The sequence below is a fragment of the Coenobita brevimanus genome, chromosome 92 (assembly GCF_032717465.1).
Source record: "Coenobita brevimanus isolate Jiangsu-jjx chromosome 92, ASM3271746v2, whole genome shotgun sequence".
NCBI classification, from domain to species: Eukaryota; Metazoa; Arthropoda; class Malacostraca; order Decapoda; family Coenobitidae; genus Coenobita; species Coenobita brevimanus.
In genome coordinates, this window is record NC_137045.1 from 7,870,931 (window position 1) to 7,896,587 (window position 25,657).

General features: G+C 40.4%; 1 protein-coding gene across 1 annotated transcript; it reads left to right on the forward strand.

The window, feature by feature from the left end:
- On the forward strand, positions 1-25,389 carry LOC145412124 (T-cell activation inhibitor, mitochondrial-like). Its single transcript, XM_080282047.1, has 9 exons — positions 1-115; positions 3,415-3,680; positions 5,407-5,626; positions 9,352-9,572; positions 11,793-11,884; positions 18,250-18,350; positions 19,892-20,035; positions 22,163-22,294; positions 25,146-25,389. The coding sequence occupies exons 1-9, from the start codon at positions 78-80 to the stop codon at positions 25,387-25,389; spliced, it is 1,458 nt and encodes a 485-aa protein (XP_080138173.1). The 5' UTR covers positions 1-77.
- Positions 25,390-25,657: the final 268 nt, after the last annotated feature.

Here is a 25,657-nt window from a genome sequence, read left to right on the forward strand (position 1 = left end):
GTCTGGTTGAAATAATTCAGTTTGTTGTAGATTACTTATCGCCGAGGAGGAGGTCTCGATTGCTGAGAAACAGATAAATGCTTACATTGCATTGCTACAGTCTTCCCAACAAGTGGTAATGTCAAATGGCAGATGCATTTAACATGAATTACAGGATGGGAGGCCACTAAAGGTTTAACATGATTGCAGATGACAAACATTGCTGCTGATCAAGATCGTCTCATAATTGCTTGTTAAACGACAAGTCCACGTAAAATTCTGTGGTAGTGGTTAATACTTTATTAGTCGAGGTTGATACCCAAACTGCTTTTATGAAGTGTTACACAAGCCAAATTTTCTGTATTGTACGTTGGGATACTTGTTCATAAGACCGTCAGTGATTAAACCCCATCCATAGGACTGCCAAAACTGAATTGGAACAAAATCTAGGAGAGCTTCTATTTGTAGACTGTGGGAAGTTTACGATGAATTTCATCATAATGTCTTGTTAATTCTGTGTGACACTCAAAGTGTAAGGAAATAGTATGTATGATATTAAATTTAGTAGGCCCTAATAGTCTGTGTTACCTTCATGGTTAGGTTACATCCTGTTAGGCTTTGATTGCATGAAAAACTGATGAGTTACAGTAGACTGATAAACTGCTCTAAAGTCATATTTCCATGATTTCAAAAAAAATTCTTGCACAGTGATAATCAGGTTATATTTTGAGAAGAAATGTTGTGTTGAAGGAATGAACGTTTGTATGCTGTAATTTGTGAGTAGATGTAATGGTCATATGGAGAGAGCCAAATTACGGAAGATAAATAGGTTAAAAGGGTTCAGTACGTTATGTGAATGAGTATGAAGATAGAAGGAGGCATGGTAGAGGTATGTCAAGATAACAGACAGATTTGGGAAATGAGTGAGGAAGGGAAGTATGGAAGTTGATGAGGGTAGGGGATCAAGTTGGTTGAATGAAGAATGTATTGTACAGAGGAGCACATGAAATAGGTATCCCGTTTTTTGTAATGTGATTGTTGTTGAAGCAACTCTTTGGTTAGTGTGGGTAATGCACATCTGTTAGGAAAAATATGTGCAAATTGTTAGGGTAGATGTTGGAACCAAGATTCCAGGGGTTTGAGTGATGTCCGAATGATTGGTGCACTCCACGGAGTATGGTGTTAATAGTTCTCCCACGTTTGCACTTCCTCATTTCATGTTTCTTTATCCTACCTCACTGCATCCTTAGATAGGGGAAAAAATTCAAGTGATGATTTTGATGATGTTAAGATGAAGACCAACCATCTTTCCGTCTATAGCCGAGTTCAGTAATCCCAGAGAGGGTGGCCACAGACAGAGCACCTCCATGTCACTTTTCTGAAGTGAATAAACACAAAGTGCTGTTAATCAGTCCATATGGTCAAAGCATCTTAAGAAAGGTGAAAGTCTTGCTGCTTTCCTCTGCATGACTTTTTGCTGTCCTGTCTCTTGTGGTGCCCATGCTTGTGTACTGGTTAATAGTCTAAATATTGCCCTGCGTATGAGTTATACTGCTTGAGAATTACCTCTTTGCTTATGCCACTGCCATTCTCAATAATAAGTCCAACTGTCATATTTATTATGTTTCTGGCATCTAAACATGTCTGTGAAAATTTCACAGAACTGTCTTTTCTCACACTCAATTTTTTTCTTCCTCAGCTGTCAAAGCTGTCACAGGGCGATATCATATTGTTGGATGCAAAATGACTGTCTTGTAGTGAAGGGGCTAATGAAGGCTATACTGTACCTTCCATCCATCCATCCATCCATCATCCAATCCTGCGTTGCCTCATGAGGAGCGTAGGAGCCTGGGGCTTGGCAAGTTGGTCCTGACATTTAAGATGAGAGTGACCAGTCTCACTCATCCCTGAGTGGCATTACGTGAGCAGTAACCTCAACCTCCCCTTGTATATAAACCTTAAATGGCTCAATCCGATTGGAGTGCCGTAATTACCCACTAAGCCACCAGGCGCCATAATTTGGTTAAATGGTTACCACCCAGTGTAGTAAATGGTTTCCTGGTGTACAGGAAACCATTTGGCTTGTCACTCAGTGTTGAGTCACCCACAGGGAGAAGGAAGAGGAAAGAATGAAGGACAGAAAGACAAAAGAGGGAGGGTAAAGCCATCTGCAGGCAGAAGGATGTGGAAAGAATGAAATAAAGAAAGACAGAAGAGGAAGGAAGGATTGGAGGGAGGAGAGGAAAGGGTAGGCAACCGAGAGCAGCACTACATTTGAGTGTGTGGATGGTGAGCACCCCCACCTACCACAATACTGTACCTTAATATTTGTGTTTTAAAATGTACCTGTAACAATAAAATTGTATGAAAGTAGGTAGAATATATCACAAAAGATGTCACTAGATTCAAGAATAAGTTCTGTATTTGACAGTGTAGTCATTCAACATATTTTACACAGCTTTTAAACAGTACTTCTCATTCCAGGATTCTGGTTAACTCCAGTTGTATCTGAAACAGCAGGAGTTATACTGTCCATAATTGTTATAGAATTAAATGCTTGGTAGTTGTGTGGTCTGAAGAGACAGTTGGCGTGATGGTTAATTGCTATTGGGCTGGTCTAAATCCTCAAGAAGCCGCTGGGGGGCTTCAGATCATGCTATGCTGTTATGGATGCAGATCAGTCACCTGCCGTTAAATTTTCTGGACTACAGTATCTTAGCATAGAGCCCTCAAATTTTGCAAAGGATAATACAGGATTGGCTGTTACTGTTGCCATTTCAGTAAAAAATTTTTTTTTTTTTTTTTTTTTTTTTTTTTTTTTTTATATACAAGTAGTATTTCACAATCACAACAACAACAACGAAAAAAAGCTTTCTGGTCAACTGTAGAGTGAATCAGCTCTTGGAAAATGTATGAAAAATTCAGGGTAGCTATGCGGTTGTTATTGACCTAGGTTGCTACTGCTTTGCTGCCCTTGTACTTCCTGGTACAGTACACCCTTATATAGATTGAATTAATGAGGGCTGTATGTAACCCTACCATTGAAAAGTCTCACATGAGCTGAATAATATCACTGAGTATTTGCAAGAAAAAGATTAGCTATCACTGTATGTATGTCAGGTGCAGACATGCAACAGAGACACTGCCTTAGCCCAGGTACGCAGAAACCATGTTGTTTTTGGTTGATTAAATACAGCGGGGAGAGTTGCGGAATAGTATCAGGTAAGGGTAAGTGAGGGGGAAGATGCTACCACTTTGCTGTTCCTCCCACTATCAAATGACCTACCGGGTAGTTCAAATATGCCTGGGCCAAGGCAGCTTCTGTTTCATTTGTCGACTGATGTACCATTGTCTGTGTATTATGGTACCTGGTTGTATACACTTGACATCTCTATATCAAATAGATTAATATGGCTTTTACAGTTCTCATTTCAGGAGTCTGCTTGCCTGTAGAGTGAACCAGCTCTTGAAAAATGAGTGGAAGATTCAAGTCAGAACACTGTCATCAGCCCAGGTGGCCACTGCCTTGCGACCCTTCTACTTCCTGGTACACCCAGACCTGTTTGGACAGTACCCGAGAGCCCAGCATATCAATGATGCCTCACTTAAGGTGCTCAATAGTCACCTCGATTCACTTATCAGAGACCAGAAACCCAGTCCTGTATCTCTTCAGTTCTATGTCAAGAATAAAAAAGCACAAGGTTTGATTTTGAGATATTTTGTTTGATTCTTTGTTCTTGATTTATCAAAGGGTTGGGATCGTGATGAAAGTTTTACCATAACCCATTGACTGTAGCATTCCATTCAGAAGGTATTGCCGGTAGCCCTGTGTTCATGCTCTACTTAATACATTACCATCTAATATTTCAAATTTGTTGTTTTCCTGTGGTAAGAAGCAGGTGTTAGTTTGATGAGAGACCAGACACGGGGTTATGCAGTCTTTGTTTTGTACCTGTATCATGATTGGTAGAGGCTGTTTCACACCTACCTGAGCACTATTCAGGGAAAACATGCTCCAGTGGCCAAAAACAAGGTGTCTTTTTCAACTCATCACAGTGCATGAACAAGGGCACCTAAAACTTTCCAGTTTGTTGCACTTGCGAGCAAAGTTGAAGTGCATATACAGGTTCTCCAGGAGTTGATGCAGCAACTTCAGGCCATTGTAAGATATAATTTTTCTGTGAACATGTGTCGGATTAGCGACAGCTATGGAGTAAAGGGCATTTGATTTTGAATAGTGGCAATGGGACAAATTTTCCAATTTCACCTTATGCTTATGCTATACTCTTTACACCTCATGGTTTACTTTTATTGAAAATAGCCTAAAACTAATCAACAAGTACACTGTGAACTCATAAACAAACAAAAACAGCAGTGAAGATTATAGAGGATGGGAGCATGGGGTGAAAATGGATGATTTCTCCCATTAACACTGTCCAAATTTAAATGCCCTGAACTCCATAATTGTTCCATTTTAGACATATGTTCATAGAACATTTGTATGTTAGAATGACCTCAGGAATCACCTGAAGTTAGTATGTCAACTCCAGGGACACCCTCTATTTGGACTTGTGTTACTGTATAGTAACCATTTCTATGAAAATTGTTAAAAAGAGAGAGAGAGAGGGAGAAAAAAAAATCTCAAATCTCCTGCTTTACAGACATCTGGTGTGATTGATATGCCAGTCTGTTGGGTAAATTAGTTGCATTTTGCTTTGAAGAGAATTGTTTTAATACTGTATACAGTATTCAAAAGCCATAAAGAATTATAGAAACTCTAAAACACTCATATAACATCAGACCATCAGTACAGTGTCCTGAAGAAAATCTGTTTATTCATTTTCAGAGAGAATCATTAGTATGGTACTGTATTCTGTTTTAGAGGGTATCCCCATTCCTGTGTTCCAGAATCTATAGTACTGTATTTTGGAAAATGCAAAAGTCACCTTTTAACTTGTCTGCAATTTAATAAAAGATACTTTTATAGTAAACCAGTTACAGGATTTTACATATATAATAGGGGTTGTCATTGTTGCAGACTACAAAGAAGTACTGGTACTTAATATTTTCCCCTAAAGATTTTCAGCATAAACTGTACCAACTGGAGAGGCAACATTTATGAGTAAATGCTGACATTTTGTTTCATAAAGACTTAACCTTAATTGCACTTTTACTTGCTTAGTTTTGTAGCCTCATACTCCAGGGATGAGTAAAGAGGCTTTATTTTTATTTTATTTTGTTTTTTATATGTTTATTAATTTGCATGGTTACAGCTTATTTTCATGAGAATCAGTAACACAGAACAGTACAGCATCTAAAAAATGGATTTTTTCTTGATCCTATCATCACCATCATTGTACAGTAGCTTAAATTATGTACCATAATATTTCACTTTTCATTGCATTGTACAGTATTTATCTTGTACAGGGATGCTAAGCATGGTAGGCCTGGAGTTGAACAAGACCACAGCAAGGGCAACGGTACATGGTATCCTGAGTGATTTTGATCTTCCAACAAAATACGTCGATAATCTGCCAGAGCCTCCCAAGCATCCAGACCGCAAGATCAACTGGCATCGATATTATGACCCAACCTCAGACTTCTTCCGTGATCAACCTGCCACACACAGGAGAAGGCAGGACTTGTAGTTAGTATCTCTGCTGAATAATCATGAATTTCCTAGTGCACTTTAATGGTAGCTACTGGTCTACATGGTGGTGGTAGGTGAGGGTGCTCATCATCCACTCACTTGATGTAGTGCTGCGTACTTCTTCCTTCACCTTTGTCATTCTATATTAGTTTGCCCTCTTTTCTTCTTGCTTCTAACTTTCCTTCCTGTCACTTTTATTACTCTTCTTTCTACTTCATATTACTCCATACTGATTGACAAGTTTAATGGTTTCCTGAACACCCGGAAACTGTTTATAATGCTGGGTGGTAATGACTGAATGAATGAATATAACAATATAACCCCCAAACAAGATGGAATGAAGCCTACTATGGTGCCTTTGTTAACTGGATGGGGCAACACAAATGCTGCATCCATCCAGGAACCAAACCTCCACACTTTTCCCCCCACCTTGCTGTTGTGTGGCACTGTCAACCACAAGGGTACATTGGTTCACTGCACAAGTGTTACTGCAGGGGTAATTACTTTCTTGCTGTTGATGGGTCTGCTTGGCCAGACATAATGGGGTTGATCGACAACAGCAAGTGGAGTACATGATCAAAATGTATCAGATGGATATTTTTTTTTCCCCCAAGCCTGTAGCCCAGCAGTGTTAGCTCCCAAACTTAGAATGATGACTTGTTGTACAAGGAACTCCAAATTCATTCATAATACAGTAAACTCTTAATTATCCATTTTAATTCATGAAAGCCCCACACTGAATAAGGTGAAACGCTGGATGTTGCTTAGTAACCTCCCATCAGCTCAACACCGAATGTTGAGCTGGATGTTGTGTTATTATCCTTCTTGACCCTGTATCCTGAAAACTTCCCCGTGAGTAAAAGATGAGCTTAAGATACCAGTACAATAATATAGTGATACAGTACAGTAATATAGCGCTGGTTGGCTGCCATTTATGAGCCAGTTGATATGTCTCAGCGCCTGATATTGCATAGAACCACTGGTTACGTCCTGTTTCAATGCTGGATGTTGTATGATTTTGCTGGATATTGCTTTAATAGAGCCAAGCCAGCAGCACCACCTATTGCAACCACGGATAATTGGGAGTTTACTGTATACTTCAGACTCCAGTGGGACTGAAGTTATCCTTCTTCCATCCACCATCCTCCTTAAGGGGGTTAGGGATTGAGTTGAGAGTTGTATAACCAGGCAGCAGAGCTGGCCTGTTATCAGCGCCATACAATGAGGGCATCCCTCTCTTATATACATGGTCATCTAGTCAGCTTGATCCCCTTTGAGTTCCCTAGTTCATCTGCCTCATACATTGCTTTCCTGCTTTTTTTTTTTTTTTTTTTTTTTTCCCAATAAGTACAACCATATCCACCCACCTTGTCTTTCCACATCTACCACCATCAAACTCATGCACGTATACCCTTTTCACTATCTTGTTTGGTGCTGAAGAGAGATATCTTCATGCAGTGACATTGATATAACAAGTAGTGCACTGTTTAGTTCCTTCCTTATCCTCAGCTCCTTCCCTGTCTCCAAAAGGAGGATGGTGGACTGCAGAAGAGCACCTTCATCCTTTTGTCCACTGGGTTCACGTCCAGATAAGGTTACAGCCATAAGAACAAGCACTGAATTTGCATCCATTCGCACTTTATAACCAGTACCATCTAAGTTTGTGTCACAGTGAGGGATGATGATGGAAATGAATGATGAAGGGTGGATTATCTAAAATTTGATGTACCGGTATGCAGATCGTACTGTGCTTGCTAATAGTGATCAAGAGATTTGTTGACTAGTGCAGAGTTTTGTTGATGTCCATGAACATTGTGTTTTGAAAGTAAATGTAAATAAAAGTAAAGTGATGGTTGTTGAAAAAGGAGATTGTGTGATGTGCTGGTGAATGAAGAGAGACTTGAATTGGTAGGGGAATTTAATGCCTGTGTCTGTGTGCAATGATAATGAAGAGAGGTAAATGTGTAAAGGAAGTGGAAAGTAGAGTAGCACAAGGATGGAAAGTAACTGGTGCTATGATTGCCCTGATGTGAAGCAAGTGTGTGTGTGAAGGGTGCAGGAGAATTTAGAGTTGGAAGAATTGTGCTTAAATGATATGGCCATGTGGAAAGAGTGGATATAAATAGTGTAGTGAAAAGAGTATATGTGATTGTGACAGTTGGAGGAGACATGGTGGGCCGAGAAAAAGATGAATAGGTATTGTAAATGAGTGAGAGAATAGTGTATGGAAGTTGAGGCTAGGGAAGTGACAAGTTGAGTGGATGAAATCAGTACAGAACACATGGCAAGGGTTTGGTGCATGCCACCTTCCTCCCCCACCCCTTCTTTTTTTTTTTTTTTTTTTTTATACAGGATTGTCATCTGAGCAATTCAGTCTGTTAGGTAACTTGAAGCATGTCTGGAATGTTATGACTGTGAGATAGAATTCCAGGGGCTTGAATGGTGAATGAATGAGTGTGTATCCCATTTCATTGGGCATACTCTTGGTTATTTCTCCCTTTATAATGTTTTTACCTTGTTTTCTGGGTGCTGTCTCACCCCTTCTATGGCCAGGAAAAAGAGTTGGTCATGATGATGGTGATGATTATTATTAGCATCATCATCATCATCATCATCTAATCCTGTGTTGCCCCATGAGGAGTGTAGGAGCCCAGGGCTAGGCAAGTTGGTCCTGGCATTTAAGATGAGAGTAAGCAGCCTCACTCGTCCCTGAGTGGCATTACATGAGCAGTAAACCCCAACCACTCCTTGGATATAAACCTGCACAGACTCAATCCGATTGGAGTGCCTTAATTACCCACTAAACCATCAGGTGCCATAATTTCGTTATATGGTTACCACCCAGCATAGTAAATGGTTTCCTGGTGTACAGGAAACCATTTGGCTTGTCACTCAATGTAGAGTCAGCCATAGGCAGAGGGAAGAGGAAAGAATGAAGGAAAAAAGAGAGAAGAGGGGGTGTAGAGTCAGCCATAGGCAGAGGGAAGAGGAAAGAATGAAGGAAAAAAGAGAGAAAAGGGGGTGTAGAGTCACCTGTAGGCATAAGGAAGAGGAAAGAATGAAGGAAAGAAAGACAGAAGGAAGGAAGAAAGGAAAGGGCAGTCACCTGAGAGCAGCAGTACATCAAGTGAGTGGATGGTGAGTGCCCCCACCTACCATATACTATCTAATAGTAAATATTAGACCATATCATTTACATGGGCAGATGAGGAAAGGGTACTCCAACAAAATCTAGTGAATGAATACAGTACATTCTTTGTACAGATGTATTCCCAAGCATTCCAAGTTACCGTATACATTTATTGCTTGTTATCATTATTAGTAGTCATGTGTAAGTCATTGTTGGTAGGATGCATAAGCATGCTGTCAGAGTTGTGGCAATGGGTCTGAGGAAGTGAAAAGTCACAGTTTGCTCACTTTTTGCCTAAGTTATGATTGAACTCCTGCGGTTTTTGTCTGTGGTGAATCTTACTCATATTACTTTTACACATTCTGTACAGTTCAACTAGCCTCCATTTTACTCTCCATGCTTTTGATTTTTACATGAACTGTTGTGACCTGTGATCAGAGTCGCATGTCAACAATTGGTGACATGTTTCAGTACCTCCACACTTGCTTTAATGTCTGCACCTGGTATCTATGCAGTGATTCATTAATAGAAGGTATTGGTAGTATGAATATGACATGTAATATACTGAGTCAGTATATTGTTTTGTCATCAGTTCTTGGCTTGTTAAAAACATGGGGGAGGCTGAGAGGAGGTTAGCTGTCAGCGAGCCTGTACGACGTGATATTATGAGACTTCGTCACAGCTTGATGTCAGAACTTAGCCTTACCAAGCTGACATGGCAGCGAGGTCTTGGCACGACTCACCTTCGTGGCTGTCTTCAGGGCCTCACTGCACTTACTGACCATCACGTTGAGATTAAGGATCTCTTAAAAGGTAAATATACACATATGCACACACTGACACGTAGAGAATTTACTGGTTACTAAAATGTCTGGCCTTTATTTTCCACTCCATCTTGGAGAACCCTTAGCAGGAGGAAACTTGTTTGTTCCTTTAAATGATCAACACACATGATGGCAGATCCTTTCTTTTTTAATTAATGATGATTTACCGAAGCAAAATCACCCTTTCCCCTTCCATTCTGGAACCTCATTCAGTGTTTCAGGACCTTCCTGTGAGCTGGCGTGGGTACCGAAAGCATGACCAGACCAGCACACTCATATTGCTGTCAGATTAGTTATCTCCCAGGCTAAGGTTGTTACTCTCCTCAACAAGTAGAGTGATTCAGTTATATTCTAACATTGTTGAAGCAATGGATGGTACAGTACTTAGATCTAAAGGCATGCTTTTGGGGTGTTTGAGTGTGTATTTTCCAGTGTGTTAGAGTACCGGTATTAGTGTGGGTAGAGGAGGAGCTAGCTGTGGGTAGAGGAGGAGCTAGCTGTGGGTGTTTGTGACCACTCTGCATTCACTAACTTGCCTTATTTTCTTTCTTTGGTATCCAAAAGTTTTGCTGCGTTATGATATTCTGTTAAGGGTGGTGTTTCGGGTTTTGACTTCATCGTTAGTCATTTTACTTTGCCATGCCACCCCCCCCCCTTTTATTTTTTTATTTTTTATAGAAAGGTGGTGGTGTCTGTGCCTGTGAATTAGGTATTTCTTGTGGTTGCGGCATTCGCATTATCTTCCCCTGCACTGTTTCATTCTGCCTCATCTTAGAGTATGGATATTCAGTTTAGTTTTTTGAACATTACAGGCAAACCCCAGATGGTAGGTGGTGCAGACATCATCAGCACACTTGATGTAGTGCCACCTACTACTGTTCTTCCTTCACCTTTATCATTCTTTCTCTGTATCTGCCCTCCCCTCTTCCTATTTCTCCCATTCCTTTACTGTCACTTTTAGTACTCATCTCACCATTTCAGGCACCTGTACACTGAGTAACAAGCCTAATGGTTTCCTGTAACCCGGGAAACCATTTACAGTGCTGGGTGGTAGCCATATCAACAGATAATGGGGTGATTTGGAGCCTGCTATGGTGCCCCTGATAACTGGGTGGAGTGGCACAAATTTGGCCTTCATCCAGTAACTAAACCTTTGCCCTGATAACTGGTGGAGTGGCACAAATGTGGCCTTCATCCAGGAACCAAACCTTTGCACTTTTCTCAGCTCCTTGCTGTCGCAAGGCACTGTCAGCTGCAAGGGAACATCATTTCACTGAAGGGAATGGTCCTGCAGGGGCCATCATTTACTCACATGATGTAGTGCTGCCCACTTCTACCCTCACATTTATCATTTTATTTCTGTGTTTGCCTTCCTCTCTTCGTATTTCTCCCTTTCCTTTCTGTCACATTTTACTACTCTTATCTCCAAATCAGGAGGCTCCACACTGATTGACAAGTCTAATTGTTTAATGTAACCCAGCAAACCATTTACAGTGCTGGGTGGTAGTCTTATAACGAGATCATGGGCAGGAGTGGAGCCTACTATGATACCCTTGTTAATTGGGTGGAGAGACATAAATGCAGCACCCACCCAGGAACCAAATGTTCACATTTTCCCCATGTCTTGCCAGAGCAAAGGAACTGTCAACCACAAGGGAACATCAGTTTACTGCGTGGGATGGCCCTGCAGGGGAGGGGGAGGGGGTTACATACCTGTGGTTGATGGGTCTGCTCAGCCAGACAGACGGGTTAACCAGCAACAACAAATCACCAAATCCAGTCTTGTCTGGTCTGAATTTTCATCGGCTGTTCCCCTTGTCTCACCTCGAGTTTTATAAGAGGCAGATATTGTGAGTGAGACATTTGTATACTCTCAGGCATCATTGGGATGAGTTTTGAGTACCATGTAGTTGGGGGAATTTTTTTCTGCGTTATGGATCATTATAGCAAGTTTACATTGGAAATTAAAGAAAACAAAGTTGGTAAAAAAGATAAATCATTAAGCAGGTTATAGTAAAAGAATTATTTAAAATCAACTTTACCAGTAACATGTAACCCAGCAAACCATTTACAAGTCATTCATAGGGTTATTCATTTCATTATCATTGCCCTTATGGTTTTCTGTATCTTTGTATGTAACCTAAACTAGCTCTACCTACACCTCTGTAATACTAATGGCAGTGTGGAACATTTTTGTATTATCCAACAGGTCGGGCTGTCCACTTTGGGAATGAAACAGGTGTGAGTTTTGATGGTAACGTAGTCCTTAGCACATCTGAAGTCCGTAACCAGTGGCTGCAGGTAAGTGAGCTTTTGGATATATAGAATAACTTTACAGTAGCCTATAATACTGTATTAAGTTAACTGGTCCAGTATGGTACACACAGTAATGAGTAATATAGTTTAGTGTAGGTATAATTTTGTAGGGACATCATACCGGTATAATACTGTCACAGATAGTGCTACATGTTGAATGAGTGATAAACTTCATCATTCCTCTTTATTTGTGAATTGTCACTTTGCTTTTTCTAAAATGTTTTTGCTTATCTGTTGCTCAGTTTGTCTTGAAAAGTTCCAGGATGCAGAAAACTTTCTTTTCATTACTTGCTGCTGTTTCAAAAATACCCCTACTTCCTCACACAAAGAAAAAGAAAAGTCTTTTCTTAGAAAAGGCTTCTGGTACCCTCCCCAGCTAACCCAACCTGGCAGTGCTGGAGAGGGATGTTTGTCACATGGTGGCACTGATATGATAATGGCATCACTGCCTGGTTATACAGATATCCCATACTTTCCTCCCTGTTCCCCAAATGAAGGATATTAGACTGCAGGAGAAGACAGCTTTAGCCTACAGTCAACTAGATTCACTTCCAGATGGACATGGGGCCACCAGGAGAACAAGAAGAACCTGGCAGTTTATGCCTGCAGCTGGTATGCCTGAGTGGCTGCAGTAAAACTAAGACAAGTTGTAATGATCCCTTTCTGCTCTTCTTTCTGCTGTTTTGAGCCTCTGGGTTTATTCCTTTCAGTCCTTTGACATTTAAACATACAGTATCTTCATGCTGTCTTAAGATTATTTTGTTAGGCATGCAGAGGGAAAATAGGTTGTGAAGGGGTTATTGGAGACTGTTGTGAATCCCATACTAGCAATGGTTTCTCTTAGCAAAATCAGGAGATAGCAATAATCAACCAGTAAGATGGTATGGGAATGTGGAGAGGATGGGGGATGATATTTAGGTGCAGAAAGTAAGAACTGTGAATGCTAGGGGTAGGGTTGCAAGAGGCAGACCAAATATGGCCTGGGATGAGATGATAGAGTATAATCTCAAGGATAAGGGACTGAATAGGGAGGCTGCCAGATCTCGAGCAACATGGAGAGCCACCATTAGGTGACCAAGGTCGATGCATGAAAGCTTGGAGCCTTTATAAACAAAGTGAAATGGAGGTAATGTCATCTGATTCAAGAGGTTCAAGCCTTTCCGAGTATTTTTATTTTTATTTTTTATTATTATTGTTATTATTTTTTTTAAATATATTTATACTGTATTTTAGTGGTTGGTGTGGGCGCCCACCATCCACTCATTCGATGTAGTGCTGCTTTCGGGTGCCTGCCTTTTCCTTTCTTCTTTCCTTCTTTCCTCTTCCGTCTTTCATTCTTTCACTCTTTCTTCTTCCTTCTGTTTATTGATTACTCTGCAGTGAATGACATGCCAAATGGTTTCCTGTACACCAGGTAACCATTTACTACACTGGGTTGTAACCATATAACCAAATTTTGGTGCCTGGTGGTTTAGTGAGTAATTCAGGTGCTCCAACTAGATTGAGCTGGTGCAGGTTTATATCCAAGAGGTGGTTGGGGTTTATTGCTCACTTAATGACTCTCAGGGTTGAGTGAGGCTGGTCACTCTTATCTTAACTGTCAGGACCATATTGCCCAGCCACGGGCTTCTATGCTTCTCTTGGGGTAACACGACTGGATGATGAATGAATGATATTTATATTTTGTTATGCTTTGCTCTTGGTGTCGTAGTTATCTTTTGTTTATTCCTGCAGCTGCTTATTTGTGTTTGTGTTGTTCCAGTACTGTTTGTCATATCTAAACTCAGATCTAGGCTTTTTCCTTAATTTTGGGAGAGTATGTTATTTCAGCTAGCTGAAAGAGAGAGAGAGAGAGAGAGTGTGTGTGTGTGTGTGTGTGTGTGTGTGTATTTGTGCAGGTGGGTGGGTGGATACGAACGTACTTGCTTATGCATGCACGTATGAGAGAGAGAGAGTGAGATTACCTTATTTCTTTCTTTTAGTTATGTCAGGGTTGCTGGAGAGGGATACCTTCTCATGGAAGTACCGTACCAATATAGCGTGGGGTCAGAGCTACTGTGCCTAGTTGTACAAGAGTTGCTCAGCTCCTTAATCTCCTGAAAGAAGAGTGGTGAAGTGCAGAAAGGGAAAGTTCAACCTACAGTCCACTGGGTTCAGATTTCAGATGATCCTGGGGCCACAGAAACAGTAGTTATTTCAGAGCTATGAAGTTGCTTTAGTGGAGGTGAATCATTTGTTTTTTCTCATTCCTTGATTATTTTCGTACATTATGGTTAGCTGATGAGGCTTGTTGGCATCCCAAGGTGAAAGGTATTAACTGAAATTACCTTTGTAACCAGTTCCTGTTGGCTGGGTTGGGCAGGCATCCCAACCTTGATTTTCTTCTTTAACTCGTTGATCCTTAATGTCCCTCTTCTTCATTCTTGTTGTTACCAGACAATTTTATTCAACTTAAGAAAAGCCTGTAGTATTGAAAGGGTTTATTAAGACTACATATGACTCATCTAATTTGAAAATTCTCTCATTTGCTAAATAAAATTATCTGGAAATAGAAACAGAAAGAATAAAATTACAAGAAGTTTTGGGTCTCAGTGGTTTACCGCTAATTTGCCTGGCTTCTTTTCCTCTAAGTTTTTTGTGTCCCCTTTACAGTTTTTACATGCAAGTGATTAATGTTGTTTGGAGTAGATATTGCCTAGATTGTATCATCTTAGTTTGCAAACTGTGTAACCTGGCAGGTGAAACCATTATTTGCCACTGGACACCATGTTATTAAGGAGAGTTTGATAGGACCCTTTACATCCTGTCAGATGTTCACTACTCTGTTGAGTAGAATATTACATTTGTTCCTTCTTTAATTGCCTCAGTTCAGATTAACCTTAGCATTTTGTAGCTTAGCTATGCATTCTTACTTTGAGTGATCCTCATAATAATAGCAGTCTACCTATCTATCTATCTATCTATTGCCAGATGCCACAATCCCACAAGGTGTATCCGTTTGTCTTCGAGTTACTGTAGTTGCTTTATGGGAAGGGGCTCTAACCTACTGCCAACCCACTTGTTGACACATAGGGAATGCATATGGGTTGCCACCCAGTGTTGTAAATGGTTTTCTGGCTCGCATTGGGCTTGTTGATGATACTAAAAATAATAATACTGTACTGTAATAATGATAATAATAATAATAGTAATAATAATAATAATTATTCATTCATTCATTCATTCATCATCCAGTCCTGCATTGCCCCATGAGGAGCATAAGAGTCTGGGGCTAGGCAAGCTGGTACTGACATTTAAGATGAGAGTGACCAACCTCACTTATTTCTGAGTGGCATTATGTGAGCAGTAAACCCCAGGCACTCCATGGATATAAACCTGCACCTGCTCAATCCGATCGGAGCGCTGTAATTACCTACTAAACCACCAGGTGCCAAAATTTGGTTATATGGTTGCCACCCAGCCTAGAAAATGGTTTCTTGGTGTACAGGAAACCATTTGGCTTGTCACTCAGTGTAGAGTCACCCACAGGCAGAAGGAAGAGGAAAAAACAAAGGAAAGAAAGACAGAAAAGGGAGTGTAAAGTCACCCATAGGCGGAAGGACGAGGAAAGAATGAAGGAAAGAAAGACAGACGAGGATGGAAGGAAAGAAGGATGGAGGAGAGGAAAGGGCAGACACCCAAGAGCACTACATCCAGTGAGTGGATGGTGAGCGCCCCCACCTAGTGATAATAATAATAATAATAATAGTAGTAATAATCTGGTCTTTGTTTCTCAGAAGTGCCAGTTCTTCCTAAAGAATTCATACCGTAAGTGCTTAGCACTTATTTACACTTTTACAGTTACAAGAATTGTGACCACTCGTATACAATACAGACTTTAATAGCAAAAAAAAAGTGACAGTAATTAAATCCTCTTTATTGTCCATCATAATACCTCTCCTTAAATCATAGCATCTTGACAAGAGAAAGGCTTTGAGCTGCCCTTCAATAGATTCAACAGAAGTCAGTTACCTCATGAATAATGGGAATTTATTATGTAGCCTAGGGACTGTGCAAAAGAAAGACTGATCATAGAAAAACAACTGATTAAAAGCTGCTGGCTCATCAAGGCGCAAGGAATCATCTTCACTTCTTAACATCACACCCTGATGTCCTGACTGAAGTTTAAATAAACAGCAAGATATTTTGGTTTGCCAAACTTAAGACTCTTGAAAATTGTAAGATGTTTTAAATTCATTTCTAGCCTTTACTGGCAACCAGTGCACATCAGTTAGTTAGAAATGATGTGGTCAGGGTTCTTGAGGAAGGCCAAAGATAAGCCTTGCTGTTCTGTTCATCACAGACTGAACCATCGTTAACCCGCCACGTGCCAGTGCCGTTTTAAAACGGTCTGACATAATTCCGCAGCCAGTGCCAGTGCCATTTTAAAACGGTTTAATATAAAAAAATCACTGTGACCGCATTTTTCAAGATTCGCAGGTAAAAATTGGCAAGCATGTATGGTAACTGTTCTTCTACCATCCCCCAGGCTGTCAAGGCCATACACACACTTCCTCCCCCCCTTACACTCACTCTACCTCACTCTGCCTGTGTGCCTCACCCAGTGCTCTACATAGTGAAGGCATTTTGTAAATATTTTCATGTAAGTGTAAGTTACAAATATTTTCATGTAAGTGTAAGTTGCAAATATTTTCTTGTAAGTGTAAGGACTACATAGTGAAGTCAGGTTGTAAATACCGTCTTGTAAGTGCCAGGACTGTATGTAATGAAGTCAGGTTGTATCTATCTTCAAGTAAGTGTAAGATAATGCCTTCACAATGAGAAAGACATGCAAATTGTGATAGATGTTGAAGTAATAAGTAATCAGAAAAGAGTGTACTGAACATTGCTATACCTTCCCAGCATAAATACCTGAGTATACCTTACATAGAAAATGGCTTTCTTTCACCTATGTGGTGAGCGTGAGAGAGCGGCTGTACCTGTATACGAGTATGCAGGATTCAATAAAACCCATTTCGGAGCCTCTTTGAGCATTTTAATGGTGAAATTCGTTGTTTCCACATCAAAATCTATCATTTTAGCCAAAAAAAAAAAAAAAAAAAGTAAAAAAATGGCTGGCACTGGGGCGACCCCTAGGGCTAAAAATAGCTGGCACGCGGCGGGTTAATAGATTATTCAGGTGGTCAGGGCATATCAAGTTAAAATGCAGCAACTGACACGAGACAAGACCACAACATGGACCTGTGTTAGGAGGCAACATCCATTCAGCAGCTGCTTTACAGAGTACCTGTACAGGTTTCTGATGTGCATATTACAACCTCTGACATAATTAGTTTTGAATCAAAATAGACACCCAAGTTTAGGACAGTATTAGCTGGAAGAAGTTATGACTCATCAGTCTTCAGAGTCAGGGTATTATCAATATCACCACCCCTTCTGTTTCTGTGAATAATGATGATTTCTGTTTTACCATCATTCAGATCCTCCTTGCTCTCCAGATTTAAATCAGTCATCGGGGATTCCAGTTTGTTCATGGTATCATTAATATTTGTCATTTTAACATAAAGCTGAGTGTCAGCAGCAAAAAAAATTATAGGGCACATCATGTCCATCAGTTAGAGGCTGTAAACTACTCAAGTAAACTGTGAATAGAACTGGACCAAAAACAGATCCTTGAAGAACTGAACACGAGTAAGTGATGTCCACAACTACTCTCTGAGAACTGTCAGTCAAATATGATTTAAGGAGTTAAAGAGCATCATTATAGGCACCATGAAAATGCAGGTCATTTAGCAATAGTTCATAATCTAATATGTCAACAGCAGCAGACTGATCCAACAGAACCAAGACAAAGGACATCTCACTGCAAATATTCAGAACCAAGTTATCATGAATCAGTTAGTGGAGTTTTTGTTGAGTGGTATTTCTTATATGTCGACTGAACGGGAGGAGCAACAGTTTCGTTCCACTAGTAGTGTGGGTTGATCTAATGTCTGCTCAATAATCATGGAAAAGTATGACAAGTTTGTGACAGGATGATAGTTTAACATGCTCTCAACATTGAGACCAGACTTCTTAAGTAGGTGCTGGAGCAAGACACATCTCATGGACTGCACAAAGTTCCCTTCTAAGAAGTATCTGTTCACTATTTTATGAATAAAGTTTACTGCATGTTTGTACATATCTAGCACCTGTGACACATTCAGTGGATCAAGTGGGCAGCATGTTTTATAAAGATTTCTCACATAACGGTGTACCTGTACTTTATTTGGTAAATTCCTTTCCTTATGCAACCAAGGTGTACAGTAATCTGCCTGTACTTAATATCCTGAACTTTCATATTGTTTCAGATGATTTGTAAGCTCCCTGAGCAAGATGCCTTGATTCAGAGAATTCCAGACATGCAAAAAGCTGTTTCTATTGCCTTACGAGGCATCCAAGTCACACACAGGTGAGAGCAAGATACATACAATTAGTGTTACTGGTAATCCGTAATCCCTTCTGCCTGAGGGCCTCTCTCCTGGGCTGAATAATATTACTTGACAATAGCCAGAGCGAAATAAAAGGATGTCTTTAGGCAAAAATAGAGATTACACTTCAGATAGAAGATGTGTCTCTTTTGTTGAGTAAGTCTGTGGCATTATCTATAATAATAAGAAAAAAAGACATTTTCAGACAGGAAGGGTTAAGTAAACTCCTTCCCAGCAAAGCTGATATAGAAATGCAGTACAAAAATGTCCAATCTTTTGTTGTATTTTTCTGGTTAATAAAGAAGACTGGCAGACTGTGTAATATGGCAGCTGAAGAAACCTCTTCCCCTCTCCCCCAACTCACTTCATTATTTAAGAAGGTGGTTAGACTACCAGATCACCACCACTTTGATTTGGTACTCCTCTAGTAGTTAATGGGGGGAACTGTCACAACACTGTCATAACCCCTTCAGTTCAGTGATGTCATTAACATTTATTCTTGCCATTACCAGATGATTTTATTCACTCTAGGATAGACTTAGGTAGGATTTGATATAGTCATTGTTAAAACATCACTGCTTGAGATCTTTGCTAAAGTGAATTAGATTTTGGTGGCAGCAAGAATGAAAAGCATAGGACAACATCAAACTGAAGGTGTTAAATTAAGGTGAGAGGAGCTAAAACTCCACATCATTACCATCATCATTAGCAGTCTTCATCAGTCCACTGTAGGGCAAAGTTGGCATTCTCCACTCTGACCTGTTGATTGTAAATCAGATCCAATGTAGCCCGCCATATTTAAGTACGGTATTTCATCCGTTGTTCTTATTCATTGCCTACGTCTTCCCTCATTGCAGTCTCTTACTTGCCACATTATTACCTTAGTTGTGTATCTCTTAGCTGTTCTGCAAACATGAGTGGCCCATGTCCATTTCTGATAATAACTGAGATAATGGTAATGGTGTCATCTACATTTATCTGCTTTTCTGTCCAGGAAGCTTTTAATGTGGGAATACAGAGCAACCCTTTACAGAGCTAGCAAACCCTGATTACCTTAAAAGCAGCCAGGAAAATAATACAGTAATGTCTTTTGTCACATCCCCCACTGTACATTTAGAAGAATTCAGTTTGGAATAATTGAAAGCTAGAATATTGGAAGGCAGGACAAGAAATGATACTGTAACAGTTTATACTGTATAGCTTATGTGAATTATCCCCACCAGTACCAGATTCAGATTTGAAAAATATAAGTGGTGTCATGAGGTGACCTTGAGAGAGAGAAGTTCATTTCCTTTCAACCCGTCACCGTCACCTTTCTTAATTCACCAAGTCACTCGTAGTTTACATTTTAGGTGTACAGTATACTGTATTCATCAGTATTACAGTACTGTTTTCTCGGGAATACATTACATATACTGTATCATAGTATTGTACAGTACTGTAAATCATTTAGTATTGGAAAGTAAAACATACAGCATACTGATAATGGATTACAATTTGTGTTATATATGACGTGATGCAGGGAGTACCAGCCATATGTACTGGTGGACAACTACATTGGCCATCTGAGACGGTTGGTGACTGCACTTGGTGACTACCGGGGCAGAGATGCGTTTCCATCTTCTTGGCCAAGCTCCTTGACTGAACTACAGCTTGTTGTTGAATCGTAAGTACAGTTTGTTTGCACCATCATGGATCCAGTTCACGGTCATTACAGAGCTACAGTTACTGATGACACTATGGACAGATATGGTCTTCATAATTCGCCAATAAGATCATAAGGAGTTGTGGTTCTGTGATGATTGAGACTGTAGCTCTGTGACGGTTAAGAATTGGACGTATGTTGATAAAGAATTTTCACTCAAAATCAGTCCTAGAATCACCTTGTGAAATAAGTGCATCAAGTCATGGGCACCTGTATGTGTATACTTCATAACAAACCCTCATTGTACGATGAACTGGTATATAATGAATTGCTTATACGATGATGAAAATGTTAGGACCTTTCGATATACGATAAAATTTATACTTATACAATTACTATAGTCCTGTATGAAGCCTCACTGCTTGAAATACGATCGATATATTCACTTGTACAAAAGCCCTTGTGCAAGTCCAGAGAAATTTTTTTCCAAGAAACCCTTTGCACTCATCACTGTTGAGAGTGTAGTGTCAGAATGATATTGTGGTGTTGGAATTCAAGCAGCAAGTGAAGTGCTGTAAAGTGAAATAACACCCAGTAAGGTAAGTTGGAAACTTGTATTTAAGTTTGTTGGGTGGGTCACCCTTGGCCAAGAACATATCTCCATTGAACCCATGTTATAATTGACTCGATTCATGATAAATCATTATGCAATGGATTTTTTTTTTAAATGCATCCTCTTCAGAAAACAAGGGCATGCTCTGTGTGTGTGGGGGGGGGGGAAGAGAGTAGACCCTTGATACAGTGAACCTTGATATAATGGATTTCAACGAATGCCTTAGAGCCCACCGAACTTTTGTCAGCTATACTGAACAATGGTCATTAAATGGGATGCATCACACTTTTCCTGTGAATGCCTCAGAGCTCACTGAACTGTTTTTTAGCTATACCAAACAATGGTCATTAAATGGTGCATATTACTAGGCCCTTCTGAACTGAAATGGCCCCCTCCCCATCGTGGTTGCTGAGTTGTAATAGCAGATACAGTACTAGTAATGAAGAAGTACCATGCCAAGAATGTAATAGAAGCTGGAAAAGGGCAAAATTATTAGGCAAGTTAGTGTACATTGGGTATTGCTTTCATTTTAGTATGAACATTTGACATTGTACTTATTTATTTTCAAACATGTGCTTGACTACCCACCTGGTGGGAGGGTACCCATGGATTTAATGAACTTTGAGGTTTGATGAACCTGGCCTGCCCCTAATTAGTTCATTATAGTGAGGGTCTGCTGGATATCTCTGTATCTCATTATCTATCTATCTATCTATATATATAAAATAGGCCTTTATGTATTTTAGGCTGTTTACTGATGATTGATGCTTTCATTCAGCAAGAAGAGTGGCCTCATTGTTCAGTAGACATTATCTGCATTAACTCTTTAAGGCATCTGGCTATAGATATATACTTGAATTGATCCCTTGTAGTACACAGCCATCTTTTTCTACTAGTATTTTGTCAAAGATAGACTTTTATTACTCAAAGGGGTAAGACCAAGGCAACCTTTTAATTTGTTGTCATATCTCTGTGCAAGCAGGTAGCCTATATCATTTAAAGCTGAAAGACCCTGTTGATACGTTATTTTATGTTTGATGACCTAAAGACCAAGCCAGCATGTGTATTTTCACCTGATGGCAGTTCTTCAGCTATTTCTTTCACAAAGCCCTATCCCAAAGGTCCTTGTGCAGGGCCTCATTCTGTCTTACTCAGTCGACCTCTGGGCATTCTTCCCTCCACATTTATACCTGACCCCCTATGGCCAGTCACCCTCTTCCATTCACCATGTCCAAACCATCTTAACCTACCTGTCTGCATAATTTCTCTTTTATCTCGTGCTAGATCTCTTGCAGCACACTAGTCTCAGTTCTGTCATTTAGTGATGCTCTACTCATCCATCTCAACATTCTCATTTCATTGTGATCCAGTCTGCATGTATCCTTTTCTTTCAAAGGTCATGAGTCTCTGCAATATTGCATTATACCTCTGTACATGCATTACATACAGTATATAGAATTGATGAAGTTACCAGTACATATATTTTTTTGAAGATTATTATGATTATCCACTATACCATGTTCCCTTCTTGACAGAGCTGCTGGTCCATTAATGCTGTCTCCCACTGGTCAGATCTTGGCACCATCATCCTGTCCACCTTGGCTGCTTGTTAACTTCATCACAGAAAACATGGACCAGGCCAAGCAAATGATCACCAGTTATGAGAGGTTCGTATACTAGATCATATTGGTTTCTTGGTACTTCTCAACAAGGTGTTCCATTGTTGCTGCTGCTGCTGCTGCTGCTGGTGATGATGATGATGGTTATTATTATTATTATTATTATTATTATTATCATCCATCCATCCATCATTCAATCCTTTGTTGCCTCATGAGGAGCAGAGGAGCCCAGGGTGAGGCAAGTTGGTCCTGACATTTAAGATGAAAGTGACCAGCATCATTCTTCCAAGTGGCATTACGTGAGCAATAAACCCCAACCTACACAGGCTCAATCCAGTTGGAGCGCTGTAATTACCCACGTAACCACCAGGTGCCATAATTTGGTTATATGGTTACCACCCAACATAGTAAATGGTTTCCTGGTGTACATGAAACCATTTGGCATGTCACTCAGTGTAGAGTGACATAGGCAGTAGGAAGGGGAAAGACTGAAGGAAAGAAAGTCGGACAAGGAAGTGTAAAGTCACCCGTAGGTGAAAGGAAGTGGAAATAATGAAGGAAAGAATGGCAGAAGAGGAAGAAAGGACGAGAGAAAAAGGCAGACACCCAAAGCAGCAATATATCGAGTGAGCGATATTATTATTATTATTATTACTGTTATTATTATTATTATTATTATTATTATTATTATTCACTCAATGTAGTGCTGCTTTGGGGGTCTGCCCTTTCCTCTCTTCCATCCCTCCTTTTCTGTCTTTCTTTCCTTCACTGTTTCCTCTTCTCCCTACAGGTGACTTTACACTCCCTCTTCTGTCTTTCCTTCATTCTTTCCTTTTGCTTCTGCCTATGGGTAACTCTACACTAAGTGACAAGTCAAATTGTTTCTTGTACACCAGGAAGCCATTTACTATGCTGGGTGGTAACCATATAACCAAATTATGGCACCTGGTGGTTTAGTGGGTAATTAAGGTACTCCAGTCGGATTGAGCCTGGGTAGGTTTATATCCAAAGGGTGGTTGGGGTTTATTGCTCATATAATGCCACTCAGGGATGAGTGAGGCTGGTCACACTCATCTTAAATGCCAGGACCAACTTGCCTAGCCCCGGGTTCCTATGCTCCTCATGGGGTGACATAGGATTGGATGATGGATGGATGGATGGATTATTTTTCTATATCTATCTATCTATTGCCAGACGCCTTAATCCCATAAGAGGTGGCCACAAACAAATTGCCTCCATGTTGCCCTGTTGCCTGCCATTGCATTGCCCTGCTCCCAGCTAACACCCCTCTCTCTCATATACCTCTCCACTCCATCCCTCCATCTCATCCTTGGCCTCCCTCTCCCTCTCCCCCCCTCCACCTCACTCACATACACTCTCTTCATCAGTCTCTTGCTCTCCATCCTCTCCACATGGCCAGACCACCTCAGTGTGTTTCTCCTAATGCTTCCTATCACATCCAAATCCACGCCACAATGCTCCTTCACTTCCTCATTTGTCAGTCTGTCTCTCCATGTGACTCCACATGGTCCTTTCAAATAACTCATTTCTACTGCTCTCACTCTTGACTTCCGTCCCTCCAACAAAGTCCAAGCTTCATTTCCATACATTAGAGTTGGTATCACAATACTGTCATGTAATAACTTTTTCGCTTCCATGCTCACTTCCCAGTTTCTTATCACTGCTTTCAAGGAACCAACAACCTTTCTTCCTTGTTGTACTCTTTCAAGCACTTCACCCTGTAAACTTCCATCCTTACTCATCACACTACCCAAGTACATAAACACATTCACATTTTCCATATCATCATCATCCAGCTTCACTGTACATTCACTGACTTCACATCTCTTAGAAGGAGGCTAAGCTTCGGTGCCAAGACATTTCTCACAAGTGCAGTGAGAATAACAGTTCATCTTATCACATCCCAAGTTGAGGAGAGAGGTACTGTATCTCCATTGTGCTTGCAGAATTATATAAAATTCTCCTTAAAGACAGTTTGGTTTTGCAGCTGCCTGGCAAAGCCAAGTCAGTGCTACACTTGTTTCCTTCTCATCAAGTGTCCCACCTCATACTGCTCTTTTCTTTCTTTTTCCACTGGTTGTTTTATATGCATTTTCATGCTTATACTGGTGCTCTTCAGCCTGCATTCTTCACTGTGTATTCATATGTTACTTTTGTATATACAGTACTACTTAGGAGTTCATAGGTCTCCTTTTCCTCCCCGTAGCATTCTCTACCTATCACAGCTTATCTTAGGGGGAGGGATGGCAGTCTCCATACATCCCTTAAAGCTTGGTGCACCTAGCATTGCAAGAGGGGATTACTGCAAACAATGAAATCTTATGAAGCTCTTGCTTTCACCCAGAACCATGTGGTAGTTTCACATTATTTGCCACACAGTGAAGTTCTTAGCCACTCTGCTTCTCAGACTGTGACCGGACTGAGATATGCCACCAATCCCAGAGTGGAATTTCAGTACCTGTCACTTCGCTGCAGCTGCACTTGCATGTAATGTTGTAGGACATCTCTTACTATCCAAAGGTGCCTACATGAGCTCTTGTAGACAGATTTTGTACTCTGCAAAAACTGTTTCTGATGCATTTTATTGTTGGTGATTCTTTGATTCTCTTTTACAATGTAGTTTTGAATGGTCAGTTTTTACTTTAAAACTGTGGATGTAAACCCCACATGCTTGGAGAGGAGTGATCAGTTTTTACTTTAAAACTGTGGATGTAAAGCTTCACGCTTGGAAAGGAAGCAAAAGTTATGTTTAAGTAAAGTATAAAACTGACTTTGGAATTTAGAAATGTGAATGCCTGGAACCAATCTGACTTAACCTAATTCAGGGTAGGTAATGCTGATAGGCTAGTTACTAATGTAAAAGTGTAAATCTTGTCAGGATCCGTGGGCAAGAGAAGGTGCTACACAGACGGTGCCAACAAATGCTGGGGCTGGACCTGCTAGATAAGGATGACGCAGTGTTGCCAGCCATGATGCTGGAGTGTCTGGGGCACCTGGAGAATGAGGCACATCGCTTTGCCCCACTTCTCTCTGGGGCACGGGTCTGGATCACTCACTATTATGCTGTCATGCTGGATGGTGAGATTTGTATACCGTGGGACTGGGACAAGGAGACGCTCTGAACGGCATGCCTCACTCTCCAGGTTGGCAGTGCTGTTTAATGTTCCATGTTATATTTCAGGCTCATATGACTTACTTTCCTTATACTGTGGGACTGGAAGCTGGGAATATCACACCTCACTTTACAGTTTAGGAGTATTGCTTAGTGTTTCCCTCTCATGGCTGTAACAACTCTAGTATTTTGCCTCATCAAACACCAGATGATTTTCTTCATTTGAGTGATAATACTTGTATCATTTACCCTCATACTGTTAAGACAGATGCTGGAGA